The following is a 21,277-nucleotide window of genomic DNA, read 5'->3' on the forward strand; positions in this document are numbered from 1 at the left end:
GAAATGAAGAAATAAAAACTGCCAGAGAATAGCCTCATACCTGTAAAACATTAAAAACAAGTTGTACAGAGTCTCTGCCTTCCTATCCCCTGATCTGTGACCCAACTTCAGTAATGCCTGTTGCATTGCTAGATATTGTGGGAGTGTTTTCAGTGGTAGAGAGCACAGGTTTTGACTTGTTCCCAGAATATATTTATTTAGTAATGTATGCAATTTCTAGTTTACAAAAATAATTGATTTTCTGTATGAATCTGCGGCACTTTAGAATGTACAAGGCTTGACCCTATGTTTCCAATACCTATATGGTACATGGATATATTGATTTGTCTGTTAAAAACTTGGAAATGCTAGAATGCTTCATTTGGATGACATAAATATTCAGGTGTAGAGACTCAAACTTGTTTTTTACAATCCTCTGTTAGACAGGTGTTTTTTTGTTGTGTGTGTTTTTTACTAGGATAATGAGACATCTGCAATAACATAGTAATTCAGAGTTATAACAAGGATTTTAAATCATTGTTATCAGTTTCATTGTGGGATCCCATGTCAACTAAATTTTAAAGCGTTGTTTTTAATTTTTGAGTGCTCTTCAGAGAAAGTTGTTTTAAATTGAATTGAAGAGTTTTCTTGTGTTTCATGGCCAATATAGAATAAACATAATGATTAACATGCATTGGTATTTTATGGACTGAAAAATGAAACAATAGCATAGAATTTTATAACAAGGTTAGCATTAGGGGAATAAAGGGAAATTATATTGTTTGAATAATGTACCATCTCTTAACATAAGTCCTGTAAAATTAGAAATAGAACAGAATTACAGAGCTTAAATGCACTTAGTATTGGGGATAGAAACAGGCAGATGATCTTCTTTCAACAATGTATTTTTTTTTTATAGTTGAGGAATGCATTGCTACTTACACCATACTTTTTATAGAATAAAATTATACTTAGAAGCAGGTAGGAAATACACATGCATGGACATGCCACACATAGGCACAGCATACACAAACACATGCCCACCCCCACAAACACAATGAGATTGAACTATGGGTCCCTGACAAACCAGACCATTCATCTTATGCACAGTCCTAATTTTATAGAAGAGTTAACTGAGATCTAAAGAGTGACATTGCTAAGATCTACCACTAGTTAGGGAGATAATCCCAACTCAATTGTAGGCATTTCAACTCCTAGTTATATACTCCTTATACTATATAATATTGTCTTCTTTAGCTCACTGTATTGTAAATGACTCTGGCTATCATATGAATCTGTAATAGATCATTGGCATTAAAAATAATTTAACATTTATAACAATAATAATACCAGCATTAACTTTGACAACAGCCACTGTGCTGAAAACAGTATGGAGTTTCTTCAAAAAATTAAAAACTAGAACTACCATATGATCCTGCTATCCCACTCCTGGGAACATATCCAAAAGAATTAAAATCAGGATCTGGAAGAGATATCTGCACTCATATGTTCACTGTAGCATTATTCACAAGAGCCAAGGTAGACAAACAATTCAAATGTCCACCTAAAACAATTTTTTTAATGTTTATTTATTTTTGAAAGAGAGAAAGAGAGACACAGTGTGAGCTGGGGAGGGGCAGAGAGAGAGGGAGACACAGAATCTGAAGCAGGCTCCAGGCTCTGAACTGTCAGCACGGAGCCCGATGCGGGGCTTGAGCCCAAGAACCATGAGATCATGACTTGAGCCAAAGTCAGACACTTAACTGACTTAGCCACCTTGGCGCCCCTCAAGTGTCCATTGACAGACAAATGGATAAAGATGTGGTAAATATCAATAGACCATGGAATATTATGCAGCCTGAAAAAAAAATAAGGAAATCCTGCCATTTGCACCAACATAGATGGATCTGGAAGACATTATGCTAAGTGAAATAAGTCAGTCACAGAAGAACAAATACTTCATGATTCCTTTTGTATGAGGTATCTAAAATAGTCAAACTCATGGAAGCAGAGAACAGGATGGTGATTGCAAGGGTAGAAGATGAGGGTGAAATGGGGAGTTGTTCAGTGGGTATAAAGTGACAGTTACACAACAGGAATAAATTCTAGAAATCTTTTATACAACATAGCACCTATAGTTAACAGTATTGTGCACTTAAAAATTTTTAAGAAAGTAGACCTAATAATGCCAAATATTTCAACCATTAAAAAAAAGAGGACACAAGGAATCTTTTGGAAATAGTGGATATGTTTATTACCTTGATTGTGGTGATGGTCTCATGGATGTAGGCCTATGTCCAAACTCATCAAAATGTATACATTAAATATGTCCCGTTTTTGGTGTATTAAGTATATGCTTCAATGAAGCTGAAAACCCTCTATAAAAACACTGTATATATACATATATCCATATATATATTTCAAATTTAGTCTTTGTAACAATTTTTATGCATATATTCTCATTTTACTGATGAGAAAACTTAGACAAAGAAGGAGGGCAAACAAGTTTTTCAAGGTCACATACCTAATGAGCAGTGAGGTAAAACTTCAAATCTAATACTGCCTGAACTGAGTACCTATACTCCTAGCTCTTAAACTGTAGGTAATGTGTTGCCAACCACAGATAATGAATGTGTGATTTTGTGTGTATAAAGGGATACATAAAGTGGAATAATGCACAATGGAAAAAGGTTTCTGTTGGATAATAAAAATTGAATATTAGCTTAGCAGCTAAAGGAGCTGCTTAACTCTAGGAGAAATTAAATCAAAGCTTTCCTACCTACTTCTTTTAAAAAATGTTATTTAAAATTTCTACTGGCCCAACTCAGGAAACACATCCTAGAAAACAATGTTTAGAAATATTCACACAAAAAAGCTTTAGATTCCAGACAGGCTTGTCTCTACCCTATCTTCAGTGAATAAATGAATAGATAGATAGATAGGGAGATAGACAGACAGATAATGTTTTGAAAGTTCTTTAGGTATCAGCTCTCAGGATTGGGGCTCAAAAAATTGCTTGTTCATGTTGATTGTTGTTATAACTTTTGAAGATACCTCTTCTTTCAAATGTGAACATTTTGGGAGACAGCCAAAGCATAAGAGACTCTTAAAAACTGAGAACAAACTGAGGGTTGATGGGGGGTGGGAGGGAGGAGAGTGCAGGTGATGGGTATTGAAGAGAGCATCTTTTGGGCTGAGCACTGGGTGTTGTATGGAAACCAATTTGAAAATAAATTTCGTATATTAAAAAAAAATAATTAAGGGGGCGCCTGGGTGGCTCAGTCGGTTAAGTGGCTGATTTTGGCTCAGGTCATGATCTCGTAGTCCGTGAGTTCGAGCCCTGCGTCGGGCTTTGTGCTGACAGCTCAGAGACTGGAGCCTGTTTCAGATTCTGTCTCCCTCTCTCTGACCCTCCCCCGTTCATGCTCTGTCTCTCTCTGTCTCAAAAATAAGTAAACGTTAAAAAAAAATAATAATTAAGAAAATAAATAAATAACCCACAAATGTGATTTTTTTTAATTAAGAGAAAAACCTTATACTGAATTTGAAGTTTAATTGAACTCTTAGGTTGATACATTGTAAAAATCATAGAATTATCAGTCCTTTCCTGCCTTCCTGCTCATATTTTAGTTCTGGATGTAATCATTTTAGACAAAAATTTCTTGCATATTTGCCCAGTGCTTTATACTTGCTACTGATGTCCCTCTTAGGTCCCAGCCTTGGCCAGGTGGGTCTCTGAAGAGAATGGTCTCTGGCGCCTCAGCAGGAGATAGGGCAGAACCAAGAGTCTTCTCCCAAAAGCACTCCAAGTTGGGATTAAAGCTCCACATAGTCACTTGGCTTAATTTATGTCAACCTTATTATCCTTATCTCTGAAGTGGGAGTAATAATGTATTTATGGCAAAATTATAGAGTGTGTGAAAATCAAGTCAGAAAACAATTTGCAAATGTTATCTATTAAATGCTTAATTATATAAACTATTCTAAAAGCAGTCTGGCATTTGATTCTCAAAAGAACATTATAAGATGGAAAAGCAGGTATTATTACCTAACTTATATGGGAAATGGCAATTAAAAGAGCTTTCAGTACATCTAAACTTGCCCAGCTAAACTTGCAACCTAGATTTCTGAAGGTCATACATGGAATGTCTCTCTGAAAAGCTGAAATATCTCGTTCCACTTCTCACCACTTCCTACACTTATCTAGACATAGAAGAGGGTCGAGGTTTAATTCCGTTGGTAAAGGTTTCAGAAGACAGAATCAGAAGACTTGGATAAAGATATTTTAAAAGAAGATTTAGTTTTGGTTTATCCCTACAGTGTAAAACTAGGGCTTATTTGTAGATAATATTGTAGTAAAGCAGATCAGTGCAATATAAGGAAGAACTTTTCCAACAAGAGAAACGGTTGAGTACATTCCCTCCCTTGGTGAACTTCTCATTCCAAAGGTATTCCTGCTTTATTTACAGGATCACTTTGTTAGATGTATATCCAAACAGCTCTAGATGGGTCATTTGAATAGACATTAATTAAGATCCTTTTTGATATTCGGATTGTATGTATACATTTAAACTTTTTTATACTTAATCTAGAATTTCTTAGGTGTTTCTAATGAAAAAGATTCCACAGCTATATTTTAGAATAAAATTCAAATTAAAAAACATTTAAGCTAAAATATAATAGTTCAAAGAAATTAGGCAGGATTTTCAAAGGGACCTGGGCAGTAATGTATACAGCATATTAAACCTTCACTGGATATCAGAGAGGATCACATAAATAGCTCATCTTCCCTCCTTGGAAGAGGTATTTTGATCAGTAGGTTAGGCTGGTTAGGCAAGACTCCAGTGGGGAAATACTTAATGGATGGTCTCTAAATTGACCTATGATTTCACTTCAAAGAACTGTTAGTAGGTTTTTGTTTTACTCAAGACTGAATTAGTGATACTGACAGATCCTCAATGCAATATATATAAATAAAAATTTGGCAAAATTATAAAGAAATCTTTCTCTCTTCTAGTGAGGTATTTTACTACTCATATCTACTTTCTAGTGAGATGATTTAATAAATTCCTACTAAAAATTGATATATTCTGCACACAAAAAGTAACTTGATTTAAAGTCAAATGAATGGAACAGAATATAGGGCATTCAAAAAAGATTTCCATTTATATGTCAAAACATTGCATATGATAAGATGGCAGGTCATTCAGGGTTCAACCAGAGAATCAGAACCTGTGGAGATGTGTACTAAGGCGTTTATTACAAGGAATTGACTTAAATGATTGTGATGCCTGGCTAGGCCATTCCAAGTCCACAGAGCAGGCCATAAGAAAGGCAGGCTGAAATTCTCGGGCTGAAGTTGCTGTCTGCAGGTGAAATTTCTTCTTCAGGGAAGCCTTACTTCTGCTCTTAAGAACTTTCACTGGTTTGAAGCTGCCCCCTCCCCAATTATCTAAGATAATATCCTTTGCTTAAAATCAACTGAATATGGACTTTAGTCACATCTATAATATAACACCTCAAATTAGTGTTTGAAAACTGAGGACTTCAGTCTAACCAAGTTGAATAAAACTGATCATTACAGATGGTATTCCTAATCACTGGTGGAGATGGTATTAATACAATTGCCCATCCTTTTCAAAGAAAAATAAAATTAAATTTTACTTAATATAAAAGAATATATTCTTGATGGTCTAAAACTATGTCAGATAAGACCACTATGAGAGCCATGAGGTACAATGATTAGGTAAGCATTTGTTCCCAGAATTCTCTCCCTATTATTTTCCATGTCCTGGAAACTACAATCAATCCACAATCCCTTTGCCTTAGTAATTAACAATGGTGCCTATGAAAAGGTGCAAAATGTTAACAAATTCAGATCAACATCATGTGAACTAAGGGACAAATCAAAGTGAGCACAAACCTATTGAGCCATGACAAAGGCCTTTTGTTCAAAAGCATCCATTTGCTGCCTTCCTAATGATGTTAGATATTATATTTTAACCTAGTATTTTTGGGTATGTTAAGTGCTTCCTTAGTGGATCTTTCAACAGCTGCTTTCTGTGTGTGCATTCCATGTGTCAGTGTAATGGAATCTATGGGTATATAGATAAAATATCAGTAATAACAAAAACAGCAACAGTTCTAACTATTCTCAGTCTATTTCTTTATGGAGCTTCTAGTCTATCTTATAAAATTAGAAGCCTCTTAAAGAGACAGCATTTTGTGTCATAGATACTTTTGTGTGGGTGAATTTATCAAATTGTCTTCTCTAATAGTACAATTTATTGAAGGTAACTGCTATGGACGTTAACAAGTCCATCTAACCATCACTTAAAACATTATCTCCAATTAATAATAAATTAGAATTCCCCTAAAGACCAAGATTTACTCATCTGCCTATGCAAAGATATACAAATTTGTAACTGTGTACATGATAAGCATCATTTCTCCAATAGTTTATTTTCTTTATGAATTTTTCTTGTTACCAAATATTTGTGCCATTTTAGATTAACAAAATATAGATTGTAATTTAAATTTACCAGGGTTGTTCAACTTTGGAGATTTAAGGACTTGTCAGTTTAAGCCAAGTCCTCATTGTCTGAAGAAAGTCACATGGTTTTTTAGCAAGTGTAATTTGTTTTACAATAATTTGTCATGGTAATGAGCTGCTTTGAGATTTAGCTAAAAGGACTATTACTTACATAAAAATTTATACATATCACACTAATGATCCATGGGCCATCTCTTATCAACCTGTATTCTGTGTGCTCTCTAAAAAATAAGCCCTGATGTACAATATTATATGCCCAAGTTATCATGGAGATAGACTTTCTTCATGCTTCTAGTATGGACAGTGATGCAAAATAAAGTATGCCTTGTGATAAAAGGCCTAGTATTTTCTGCTTAAGTGCAGTGGCTTTGGATTCTTCTTTCTTGGCTCAAAGAAAACATAATCACTGACCTTGAATAAATGATGGAGACATAAATTTTTAGGATGACTGTTCTTGATTTATAGACAGCCCTCTTCTAGACTGTGAGAAAAAATGATCCTTGCTATTTTTGATTATTTATTCATCGTTCATATTTTATATTCTGCATCTGCCCTGAAGCTATTTTCAGGGATACATTTTTATAAACTAGGAAAAAATAAATGAGAATATGTGAAAAATAATTTGATTTCTTGCTGTACTATTTCTGCCCTTTTGGCCAAAATAATAATCACCACAACAATCACAAACCATGTAAAGATGTCTACTGTTTTGAAAACTCTTGAAAATAAGCTAGAAATACTTTTTATTCAATAACTTTTTTTCCCCTTTCTGGAACATTCTCTTATAGGACTGGAGAAAGGAAGTCAGTATAGTTTCCAAGTGTCAGCCATGACAGTTAATGGCACTGGACCACCTTCCAACTGGTATACAGCAGAGACTCCTGAGAATGATCTGGATGGTAAGACCGATCCCAATCACTGTCACTTTGATTTCTATTTTCTTTGTTACTTCAGCTTCAAAGGCTCCCTTATTAGAAGTTGATGAACTCCAATACTGGGGATGTTTATTCCTTCTATATCATTCAATGCAAGACAAAACAAAATATAAAATACAAAATCCTCAGTAGATTCTTCAACAATACCATATAAAATTATGTATTAATTACATTCTTCATGAGTTATTTTTTTCAAGATAATTTGAAATTATGTTTTTTAAATTTATCTTATTGAATAATCAACCTTAAAATTTTCTTCATAGGAATTGCTACAATTCCTAATAATAATCATGAAATACAATTACTTTACCCTTGCCCTTTTATGATGCTTCTGCAAAATAGCAATATGTATTTTTTGTTTGCTTGTGGTATGGTCGTTAATATTTGACATTTCATCTTTTTAAAACAAGGAATAATCTGCCTTGTTTGCTTAATCATCTGCCTAGTTGTCTTAAGACATTTGTGGATGAGATACTGAGATTTTTATAAGTCATGTATCAGTAATTTAAATATAAGCAAAATCTTCAAAATTAGAAGATGAGAAATAGTGTTTGAAATGAAAACATCATGACTGATAGGAAAAAAAATTAAGAGGAATGGGTAATACAAGCAACAGAAAGAAAGTGTAAATAATAAAGCAGAAATATATGATGAAGAATTAGAATTACAAATTGAAGAAGTAGAAATTTATGAAAAGAAGAGGTACTTGAAAAAGAAATTAGTTATGATCAGTACACTTAAGCTAAGGGATTAAAACCAAGACCAAAAAAAACAAACCACATATGTATTGCAAATGAGACTGTCTAAATCACTGACAATGAAATACTCTTACTCCTTCACTGGCAGACCTGAAAGCATCCAAGTTACTGCAAGATGAACATTTCTATGTCCCTTCCCTTTGTCTCCTTTTGCTCTCTTGCTCCTTCCCTCACTTTTATTCTCGTCCCCGTTCTTGCATTGTCCTCTCTCCAGTTTGTCTCCCCTTGTTCCTTGAACTCCTCCTTCTTATTTTTCTCTTTCTTGATCTTTCCCTTCTCTAAGTAATTCACTATCACTCATGAGTTTCATGTAATCATAGATTCCACTTTACAAAATAATTAATGTGGCAGTGAAACAATCAACAAATGCCATTTCCACAATAATGGTAATTCCTACCACGTGACAGCACATTAAAGAATATTCGTAGGAAACTAAGTAGCTTTGAGGGTATAATAGTAGATAGAAGGCATGACCTTCTCCTTGTGGAGTTTAAAGTATAGCAAAGAAAAACAGACATCCCAGGTGAAGTCATAGGAAATTGCCATTTCATAGTTCAAACTTTGTTGAGTAGCGGAAATATCCTATCTATCAACATAGAATGAATAGATAAATTGATAGGCAAACAGACATATAGAAGGCTTGCATTTAAACTGAGACTGGAGGGAGGAAGAGGAGTTTGGAGTGCAAAAGCATACATTACAAACTGAGGGAGGAAGTGTGGAGGGCAAGTTGAATGCAGTTCTGTAGTCAAGATGGACCAAGATACTATTTGAGGCCTGAAAAAAGACTATCAAGACTGAAACACAAGGATGACACATGTTGAGGTTTGTAAGATAGCAGGTTCTAAATTGGGCAAGACCAAATTAAGGATCTTGAACTTTGTCCTAAGAATGTCATTAAAGCAATAATGTGCTTTATCCTAAGCAAGTCATTACAGGACTTTTTTAAAATAGTGACTTAATTATGTTTTCATTTTGAAGAGATTACTGTGGCTGAAGCATAAACAATTGTATTCGATTAGACAACCATGGGCCAACTCAGGACAACCTTGTAGGTAAAGTTAGATTTTATTGGGAAAGAAACTCGGGGCTTAGAAGATTTGTCTTCATCTTTATAAATTGAAAAGTTGTGGAGCTGCACAAAGTCACACTTCATAAAGCTTATATCCTTCACTAATATATTAGAGAACATTCATGTATTTACTTATTCAACATATATTTCTTATATATATCAGGCATTATTTTAGGTACCAGAGGTTAAGCGATAAATAAGGTCCCTACTCTCGAGGGGTATAAATTTATTGAGATAGAGGTGGATAGTGATAAATGTTCTGAAGAAAAATAAAGCATGGTAGAGGGAATAGCAAAAGATTAGGGAGTACTGTTTTATGTAGGGTACTGAGACGATCTCTCTGATGAGGTAAAATATGATCACAGACCTTAAGGCAGTGAGGGAGGCAGCCATAGGAATAGGTCAGACAAGAGTCCCCCAGGTAGAATAGCAAAAACAGACATCCTGAGGCTAGAGCCCAATTGTTGGCTGAAGTATGGGGAGGAGGTCAGGATGGCTTGGTATAAAGACATGAGGATGTGCTCTGCTTTATTTAAGGAATAAAAGGACAATTCTGATAAACTACATAATACCTTACTTTTCTATTTACTTGAGAAATAACTTTGAAAGTTTATATACTTGTCCTTTATCCTCTCATTTACCTTTATGAGGTATATATTATTAGCCTTACTTTTAAAGGACAGTAACTTAAGCTAAGAAAGTTAAACTAACTTAATCAAGTCATTAAGGTAGAAATTGTGGATCTGAAACTCAGGACCTAGTTTTGTAAGCCAAATGTCCAATACAGACCATCGTAGGAAAGCCTCCACTAATCCTCTAGAACTGACCCAGTGACAATAAAAGACAGTGATTCAAGGCAGAAGATTCTAAGAAATGAGGTCATATCATTTACCCAAACCTAAGGGACTATATCTCTTACTGGAAGGAGTGAAAATAAATGGAGCAGAGGTGCCGAAGGTCCTATAAAATATCCAGGATGGATGGGGCTCTCCACTTGACTTATGTGCTCTTTCTTCTCACTCCAAATGACTCACAATCTAGTGGAACCAAAATGTAAAATCACAGCCCCTGGGATAGCGCAAAACTTCTATTTAACTGTCTGCTTTTTATATCCATGCAATCTTAATATACTCCAATCCATACATCTGTTTTAATCGAGAATCTCTATGCTTTGTTCATGAATAGAGTCTTAATAAATACTGCCTAATTGGATTTTTTAACATCTCTATACTCTTGGCTTAATAATGCCCCTCTTCTGCATGCAACATTCTTGCTTACTTTTTTTCCTTTCTTGAGTATTGATGCATTTATTATGAAATATAATTAAGAACTTATAGTGTGCCCCATCATGGGGAGTACAAACATGGAAGAGATAGGAACAGTTATCTTGAGAGATAAACAGGTGATGCCTGCACTGATTGAAAAGACTTCATGAAAACAAAAAGTGCTTGAACTAAAAACTTCAGGAAAAGGAGGTTGACTAAGATTACAAGGAGTGTAGGAGCACCTGGGTGGCTCAGTCAGTTAAGCTTCTGACTTCGGCTCAGGTCATGATCTCACAGCTTGTGGGCTCGAGCCCCACGTCGGACTCTCTGCTGACAGCTCAGAGCCTGGAGCCTGCTTCAGATTCTGCTTCTCTCTCTCTCTGCCCCTCCCCCGCTCACACTCTGTCTCTCTCTCTCTCTCTCTCAAAAAAATAAACATTAAAAAAAAGATCACAAGGAGGGTGTGTAGGACAGCATAGTAGATATTCTTCAAAAAGGCCTTTAGGAAAATTATTTCTGCCATGATTAGTTTAAAATGCATCCTCACTCATCCAAGTGCTACTCATTTACCAGTCAATTATCTTAACACATTTCAAATAATACCCCTTTTCTTATTCTTTTACTTCTTTATTTGGATTATAATTACTTAGACAATCCTTGTCCTTGTCCGTAGTGTACATGTTAGCAATCCAAAAAGGTAAATAAAAAATTAATAGAAGAAAACTAATGGAATTGACGCTTCTTATACATAATACTGTTCTGGATTATGACTTGAAATTGTTCACTCTTAAAACATGATAGAAACAGCCATTTTAGGGCACTAACTATATGAGTGTGCAACAGATATCGTTCACCTACTTTGTCAAACGGTGTTTCGTTGGCTGTAAGAAATTAATAGGATCATATATATTTGCTCCTAAGGCCTTTGTAATTTATTGACCCATAACCTCTTTTCACTGATACTCCTCTAAACTGATTTCAATTTCTCTTCCTTCCTCCTGTTTTTCTTATCTTGAATGCATCATTCAAATCTTAAAAAGTGTTACCCTTGGTAGGAATCAGTATTTGGACAAATGGACAAGCTCAGAAGTGGTCATAAATAGCTCCAAAGAATACACAGCCTGATGGCTTGTTCTATTTCCATATGTAAATGCAGAAATATAAATATATGTAAATATATTTAAGCTAAGGGAATTTTCTTTAAATAGTCATCTCATTTCAACTCATTCATGTAAGTGTTTAAATCATAAAATAAGATATAAGCAGCTTCTACTATATAGCTTTCATGGCTAATGTAGGAAAGTTTTGAGTCCTAAAATCAGATATTTCCGTATAGAATTGCTTTGATTTCCCTTCAATAATAGATAAGGGGGAAGCAGCCATTTTGGAAACCACCAGAAATGGGAAGCATTCTTTGTGGTAGTCAAGGAAATCTCTATTGGGAGGGAAGTGCAGTGTTAGCCCTCCCTAGGTGCATCCTGTTACATAAAATTTTTCCCTCTTGCCTTAGAGTCTCCTGGTGAACTCCAAGGAGATGTTCTACTTGTTAGGGTGGTAGCTGAGCCCTGCCAGTCACTCAGGAGAGACAGTAGGAAGTACAGACAGTTCAAAGCAATCCCTTCTTCTTCCGTGACTTCTGTAATTCCTCTTGCATCCTCCACTCGGCTTAATCCTTGTGAGGATCAACAGTAACTTGTAGAAAAACTCCAATTCCTTATGGGATTGTCCCTTTAATTAGGATGTTTTGCTAAAGAAATTATAGAGCCAAACCTCACTGTTCCGGGCTCCCTGAAAGCATGTTTGCTGTTGTTACCAACAGCTGGAAAGTTTTAAAATATTTATTTTGTGCCTCAAATTTTCAACTTAAAGAAACAAGATCACTAGAATTCCCCAAAGTTCTTATGTAAATGTCTTGCATAAGGATATGAGAGAATTTGTGATGAAGTTCAGCAAGGTATCCTCCAGGAAATTGAGCGTGGGGATCAGTTTGTGCTGCTTCCCCCCACTCCCCGCCTAATTTTGAAGTGAACAGGTAGAAATCGTGATTTGCAATCAATAATGATGTAATTTAAAATTAAACTTCTACCCTAAAATGGAGGAGGTTGGCCAGCAAAAATTATGCATACAGAGGGACTCCTGAAAGTGCAACTAGGTGATGTAGCAAAAACTGTGAACCTGGGAGCAGGCTCTAATTTCCTGCCCTCAGGAAAGAGACAATTAGCCCTATTAGCCTGATTGAGTGAGGGTAAAAGGAGGTTACTGCAAATGCATTTCATTTGAGGAGTCAGCCACGAAGCAATTCCTGTGTTTTCGTACCTGCGTGATATATGATATTCTTCAAGAACATGGTTTTGAGCAGGAACACATGAAAGCTTACTTCCAGAATAATAATAAAATCTAAAATGATGAGACCACTGTGAAAGAAAGAACACCACCTATTAAAGTTGTCATCTTCATTAAAAAAAAAAAAAAAAAAAAAAACAGGGTATGAGAAGTGGAAAATCTCTAGGTAGAAGAATGAGAAATGAGAAAAATAAATTTTGGGCTAAATGGAAGAACTTGAAGAACAGAAAAAGAAAGGAAGAAGGAAAGGAAAAAGGAAGGAAAGATGGAAGGAAGGCCAGTAAAATACATGTGTGAATTGTGGTAGGCTGAATAATAAATAGGATCCCTCTCCAAAATGTCCATGTCCTAATTCCTGGAATCTGTGAATATGTTAGTTTACATGGCAAGAAAGATTTTGTAGATGTTAGTAAATTAAGGATTGTGAGACAAGAGATTATTCAGGATTATCCAGGTGGGCCCGATGTACTCACAAAGGTCATTCTAACAGGGAAGTAAGAAGAGTATCAAAGGTTGATGTCACAACAGAAGCAAAAGTTGGAGTGATGTAAAGCCAGGGGCCAAGGAAGGTGGGAAATCTCTAGAAGTTGGAGAAGGCAAGAAAGCAGTCATTCCTGATGCCTCGAGAAGGAACATTCTCCTGGGTTGACATCTATATATTACCTCCCTGAGACCGATACAGGAGTTCTAACTTCTAGAAATGTGACATACAGAATTTGTGTTGTTTTAAGCCTCTAAACTTGTGGTAATTTAAACCACTAAGTATAGCAGTAATAGTATTTGCCAGAAAAAAAAATATTTTGGTGTCATTTGGGTAACTGAAAAAGATAAGTACAGTAGACCCTTGAAAAATGCCAAGGTTAAGCACACTGCCCCCCGTGCAGTTGAAAATTCACATATAACTTTAGTTTCTCCAAAACTTAACTACTAAAAGTTTACTGTTGACTGTAAGACTTAGTTAACAGAGTCAGTTAACACATATTCTCTATGGTGTATGTATTATATACTGCATTCTTAGAATAAAGTAAGCTAGAGAAAAAATGTTATTAAGAAAATCAAAAGAAAGACAAAATACACTTATATTACTGTATTTATTGAAAAAGTATCTGCATGTAAGTGGACCTGTACAGTTCAAACCCACATTGTTCAAGGCCCAACTGTATGCTTGTATCAAAATAAAAGTTTGCATCAAATATTATAAATCAGTTTGTGGTTTTAGTTTCCTATTAGCCAAAAGGTATGAAACAATAAGCACTAAGCTTGAAATAGAAAAATAGGTAAAGAAAAGGGAAACACAATATATATAAATGAGAGGCTCAAAAATCTAGAATTTCAGAGTCTGAACATTTAATGAAAGCCGAAATTGAGCAAGGACCAGAGATAAACAGTATGGTCTATGATGATACTCTTACCTAATAGATAGCTAAAGAAATAAGCTAAGGCCCAAAATTGTCTAAGATTTGACAGAAGATAAACACCATGGCAAATTGCATATCCACCCAAGAATTGGTTTTTAAAAAATACTTTAAAATATGTATTTTTAGGGGCATCTGAATAGCTCAGTTGATTAAGCATCCAACTCTTAATTTCTGCTCCGATCGTGATCTCACCATTTGTGAATTCGAGCCCCATGTCACACTCTGCACTGATAGCACAGAGCCTGCTTGGGATTCTCTCCCTCTCTCTCTGCCCCTCCCCTATAAGCTTGCTCTCTTTCTCTCTCAAATTTAATAAAATAAAAATAAAAAATATATATATTCTAAATTATTGGAAAAATAAGAATAAATAATGTGTTATGTAGCAAAGTACAGAAAATAAAGTTGTTAGTAAGGAAAAATGGAAAACGCTCTTAGATGAGAGAAATTCTAAAATTTAATAAAACTGAACTGACTTCCCTTTGTAAAAGGGACTTTCAGATCCTGTTAAAAGCAAAATGAAATTATATATTTTTAAGACAAAGGCAAAAATATTAAAGGAAAATTGGGCAAAGAATTAACAGGACACAAGTTGATAGGATTCCAGGGTAATGATGACATCACATACATACAACAGGCATACATACACATGTGCATATACATGTATGCATGCAAACGTACACACATGCATACGTGCACACAGAGACACAGACATATGTATACACAGGCATATAGATGCACATGCACACAGACATACACACAGACATATGTACACAAACACCCACATGCACACATACATGCATGGAATGGATGTATAATTTTATATTGACAACTACAAATAAATATACAAGTCACAAAACTTCAAGTCCCAAATATGCAACTCTTAAAGTACATAAACAATATATTTTCCAAAAAATTCAAAACACCAAGCTCCATCTGAGAAAGTTTTTTTTTAAATGCTTGGAACAACAAAGGGGCGCCTGGGTGGCTCAGTCGGTTAAGCATCCGACTTCGGCTCAGGTCATGATCTCGCGGTCCTTGAGTTTGAGCCCCACGTCAGGCTCTGTGCTGACAGTTCAGAGCCTGGAGCCTGTTTCAGATTCTGTGTCTCCCTCTTTCTCTGACCCTCCCCTGTTCATACTCTCTCTCTCTCTGTCTCAAAAATAAATAAACGTTAAAAAATTTAAAAAAAATAATAAATGCTTGGAACAACATAAAAATACATACTGATAGAAAAAATAAAAGAGAACTTGAAAAACAAAACACGGAATGAGAAAACTTAACATGCTTCAATCATAATTCCAAAGGAAAATAAAGAATGGAGGAAAAATAAATTTTGAAGAGATAAGTGATAATTTTCCAGAATTGATGAAGTATATGGATTATCAGATTCAGGAATAATGCTTTACCTTTGATACATTGTACAATACCAAAGATAAAGACAAAAGAATAGCTTAAAATGCCCAAGGAGAGATTACTTCTTTAGGGACTATAATTATACTGATGAAGATTCCCCTATAGCAACAATTAAAGCAGAAAACAATGAAATATCTTCAAAGTGCTGATAAGAAAGTTACTGTCATTAAAGAATTGTATATCCAACTAAACAACTATTCAAGGAAAGGAGGCATAAAGAAAAATAGACAACCACCACCATCCTTTTTATAAAGAATGTACATTTTTTAAAAAAGATAAAGAAAATGACTAGAGGGATTATTAGAAAAGTGATTAACAAAATCATGTGACATATGGGTACATCTGAGCAAATCATGGCCATCTAAAAGAAAAATTATGTTTTGGAGAGTTTAAAAAGTTGGTGAATATTAGGTAACAAAGAAGAGGGAGATCGTGGAGGTTAAACAGTTTTGAAATTGTTTTTATGATGTTCTCATGAAAAGAAATGATATAATTAACTTCAGACTACAAGTTATATGTGATCTCAAAATTGAAAATCTTACAACCGGAAGGATATAGAGTATATCATTTTGTATCAGGTAGAGAAAAAATAAAATAGAGGAAGGGGCTCTTTAGGTTGTACAAATGAGGTCATAAAAATGAAAAATAATAATTTATTATGAACAAATGGAAAATTAAAAGTGCATAATAAAGTCATAGAAATAAACTTTAATGTAGTAACAACAATAAGTGTATCAGACTCACCAGTTCAAGGATTCCATTACTTAATGGAATTTTGAAAACATCCATGTCTATAGTACTTTCAGTTGGCAAAATTTATAAATATTAAAACATGAAAAAGTTGAAAATAAAGAGATGAGACAAAATACCAGTCATCCTAACAAAAAACATGTGTAGGTTTTTCTCTGGTAATTTTCTTAAGGCCAAAAACATCTTTAGGGGTAGAGTCACTATTAATGGTAAAAGGATTGAGTTATTGAAAATATGTAAATTGTTGAAGAAATATGTATTACTTATAAATATATGGCTTTTATAACAAATTTATACTATTAAAGCAAATCTTGACAGATCTTTATGAAAAAATTTACAAACATTTTAGTACACATTCATCAGTATAGAATCAGTAAATGTATACAGTTGTAGCTAGAAAATACAACAAACCAACACAAGTCTCACCATCTAAAGATGATCAGATTATCACCTTAACACTCTAATACATATCCTTTAATTTCTTTCATTATACACATGTCAGTATACACATACATGCATAAAATATTTATATAATTAAAAATATATAGATGTAACTAAAATGAGAATATATGATGCTTACTGTTCTTCAAACTTCTGTTTTCAATTATTTTCATTTTTATCTTTGCAGATTATGATTTTACCTAAAATCCTGATCATATTCAAATTTCTTCAGTGAACCCCAAAAAACATTTTTTACAGATCATTTGTGCAAACTAGAATTGAATCTAGGATTACACACTATATACAGTTTTTATATCCCTTAAGGCGCTCAATCTACCATAATTCCTTTTCTCCTACTATGATTTATTGAAAAGACAAGCTTTTGGTCCTCTATTTTAAACAACCCTAATATTTGTTTTTTTCTAATTATTTCTTGTTTCATTTAATTTTTTCCTCTAGGGTCTGTAGCTTTGTAAACTGAAAGCTATATATAAAGACCAATGTTATATTTGGAGATTTTTACACATCTCTCAGAATAGGAAAAAAATGAAAAAGCAAGGAATGTGGAAGATTTACCTTTCATAATTGAAATATGCACAGTTACAGAATTGCATATTTTTTCCTAAGCATCCAAAAAATATTTAGTATTTGGCTGTAAGAAAATGGGTATTAAAGTTCTTGGATAATACTAAATTCATTCATTGATCACAGTGTAATGAGACTAATAGTGAATAATAATATGATATCCAATATGTTTGGAAATACAAAAATATTCTTCCAAGTAATTCGTTGGTCCAAAAGAAACCATATTATATCTAGAATGTAACTTTTAGCACCTGATATCTAAGCAATCTTGTTTATTTGTGTACCTATTAGATTAAAAATACAGTGAAAATTTTATAAAATTGATTTTTTTCACTTTCAACAAATGCAGAAATTATTTTTGTTTGGCTATTATTTGATAAAATTCTTGGTTAAAATCAATAACATGCCATTTAAAATGCATTCAAGTTAAAGATACCAATTCGAGGGTAAGAAGTGGGGTCTACACCAATGAGCTCGCAAATGCGGTCCTCTGGTGATATAACAATGTTAGTATATGATTTTATGCACAGAGGAACGTAGGTTGTAGGTGGCATGTCATGAAAAAGTATTTCTTTCACATGGGCTTTTGATAGGAGCCATCCATGATATGCTGGGTTATTAGTTGACAAAAAGACTTGCAAATGAGATGAGCCATTGGTATAACAGCCAATCCATCATGAAATTGAAGAATCCAGCCCCTTATTCTCATTCAAGTAGAATTCATCTTACATATAAGGAGTGTTGTAGGCAAAGCCAAATTGAGTTTGAAATCAATTTAAAATCTGCTTTTGTTCTTGGGCAAGTGGTTGTTCAAAATCTCAGCACTCCACCATACAAACGATGTACAAATTATTTAGATTTGGATAAATGTTCGAAAAAGTTTTAAGTCCTTTCCTTAGCCATAGCACACTTTTTAGTATCCTCATGAAATGTTTAATCCCCTTATGACTTCCTTGACTTTTTCTAAGTATAATGTAGTATATAAGGTGGTGGGGTTTGAAATCTTAATAACTAGGTTTGACTTCTGCTCCACTCACTGTATTATCATGCACAAGTAACTTAACTTCCCTAAGACCTGAGTTTTCTCATCTGTAAATAGGGTGTAACAACAGTATCTATCTCAACGGATCTCTGTAAGAATTAACAATGATAATGGAAATAAAGTACTCAGAAATGTATCTGATATATATTAAGCACTCAACAAATGCTTATTGTTACTGATTTTCATATATTAGATCTCAAACTTTAACAGTGGTATGAAATACTAATACCATTGGTCCTATGAATCTTTTTCTTGTTCATGATGATAAAACTCTGTTGTCTGCATTAGGGAATAGATGTATTTCTTCTGATGCAAAAGCAGGGCATACACTCACTGTGTCTTAAAATCCCACCATCTAATTCAAGTATAATTTAATGGGACATCATCATATGTCATATGCAAGAGGGCATTTTGTAAAATTAGTCAGTCATTACCAGTTTCTTAAAAATTTGTGTTAATATGTGAGTATAAGGAAACTTTCAAAATGTTATTATTTTGTAAGAAACTAAAAGCAAGCATTCTGCTAAATAGTAAAATACTAAATACATTGTCCTTAAAATCCAAATAAACCAGGGAAGTTTCCTACTATTTTTATTATTCAACAGTGTAGAGGTTTTGATAAGAAATAAACACACAAAAAAACTTAAAAAGCTATATGTCATTACAGAAGGAAAGAAATGTTATTTTTATGAACAGTGTGATTGCATATTTGGAAATTCCAAGAAACTACATTAAAAAACTATTAGAATTAATAAGAAAATTTAATATTAAAATTATATGTATATATACTTATATACATATACATATCTATGTATACACACAAAAAAATAGTTTTTTTATACTTGGCAATAATTAGTTCAAACATTAGGGGCGCCTGGGTGGCGCAGTCGGTTAAGCGTCCGACTTCAGCCAGGTCACGATCTCGCGGTCCGTGAGTTCGAGCCCCGCGTCAGGCTCTGGGCTGATGGCTCGGAGCCTGGAGCCTGTTTCCGATTCTGTGTCTCCCTCTCTCTCTGCCCCTCTCCCGTTCATGCTCTGTCTCTCTCTGTCCCAAAAATAAATAAAAAAAAAAACGTTGAAAAAAAAAAAAATTTAAAAAAAAAAAAAAGAAAAGAAATGGATTCATTTTTTTTTTTTTTTTAACAGGAGAAACTGCTTTTTATTTTCTTCAATGGGTCTCATTTATACTATTATTTTTTTTATTTTTTTTTATTTTTTAATATATGAAATTTACTGTCAAATTGGTTTCCATACAACACCCAGTGCTCATCCCAAAAGGTGCCCTCCTCAATACCCATCACCCACCCTGCCCTCCCTCCCACCCTGCCCTCCCTCCCCCCCCCCCCCCCCATCAACCCTCAGTTTGTTCTCAGTTTTTAACAGTCTCTAATGCTTTGGCTCTCTCCCACTCTAACCTCTTTTTTTTTTTTTTTCCTTCCCCTCCCCCATGGGTTTCTGTTATGTTTCTCAGGATCCACATAAGAGTGAAACCATATGGTATCTGTCTTTCTCTGTATGGCTTATTTCACTTAGCATCACACTCTCCAGTTCCATCCATGTTGCTACAAAAGGCCATATTTCATTTTTTCTCATTGCCACGTAGTATTCCATTGTGTATATAAACCACAATTTCTTTATCCATTCATCAGTTGATGGACATTTAGGCTCTTTCCATAATTTGGCTATTGTTGAGAGTGCCGCTATAAACATTGGGGTACAGGTGCCCCTATGCATCAGTACTCCTGTATCCCTTGGATAAATTCCTAGCAGTGCTATTGCTGGGTCATAGGGTAGGTCTATTTTTAATTTTCTGAGGAACCTCCACTCTGCTTTCCAGAGCGGCTGCACCAATTTGCATTCCCACCAACAGTGCAAGAGGGTTCCTGTTTCTCCACATCCTCTCCAGCATCTATAGTCTCCTGATTTCTTCATTTTGGCCACTCTGACTGGCGTGAGGTGATATCTGAGTGTGGTTTTGATTTGTATTTCCCTGATAAGGAGCGACGTTGAACATCTTTTCATGTGCCTGTTGGCCATCCGGATGTCTTCGAAAAGAAATGGATTCATATGGAAACCTAAAATATGATATCTAAGCCTAAATTTAACAAACTAAATGTATATGAAGAAAATAACATTTTATTAAAAGATATAAAATAAGACATGAATAATAGAAATATATTCCTTGATACAAAATGTTACCATATCAATGCTTCTTCCCAAATTAAAGATTAAGTTAATAAATACAACTCCAATCAGAATGTACTTCACATGGAAGAATAAATGTAAAAGAATTCCGAGAAAATTTGAAAAGTAGAATAAACATTAACATTTACAATAAAACATGATTTAAAAATCAATATAGTACTGTCTGGCAACGAAATAGACAAGTAGATCCATGTAACAGAATATAGAGGACAGAAATATTTCTTGCTATATTTGAGAAATAAACTTTAAAATGAATTTGGCATTTCAATGAGCAGATTATTCAATAAATGGCATTGAGACTATTGCCAGTACTCCTAGTAGAGCATAAAGTTGTCTTTCCCCTATACCAAACTAGTTGGCAGTGGTTGATTCTAGTGATGGACTTGAAGGCAAAGGAAAGCAAAGCTATCACTTCTCATATAAATCAAAAATAGAAAGGTCAAGGATGGTTTTAAAATTTTGTTGTTGCTTTCTTCCTTCGGTATTTTCAAGTATAATAAAGATGGAGGGCTCAAACA

General features: G+C 34.3%; 1 protein-coding gene across 4 annotated transcripts in view; it reads left to right on the plus strand.

Moving 5' to 3' along the window:
- Positions 1-21,277, plus strand: part of DCC (DCC netrin 1 receptor) — a 1,128,596-nt gene that overhangs the window by 934,700 nt on the left and 172,619 nt on the right. For all 4 annotated transcript variants that reach the window (XM_053902733.1, XM_019464025.2, XM_019464024.2 and 1 more), the window contains exon 14: positions 7,321-7,431. In XM_053902733.1, the coding sequence (XP_053758708.1) occupies positions 7,321-7,431 (111 nt within the window). The remainder of the gene's footprint in view (positions 1-7,320; positions 7,432-21,277) is intronic.

Source organism: Panthera pardus, unplaced genomic scaffold, assembly GCF_024362965.1.
Source record: "Panthera pardus isolate Hobbes unplaced genomic scaffold, ASM2436296v1 HiC_scaffold_15, whole genome shotgun sequence".
Lineage (NCBI taxonomy): Eukaryota > Metazoa > Chordata > Mammalia > Carnivora > Felidae > Panthera > Panthera pardus.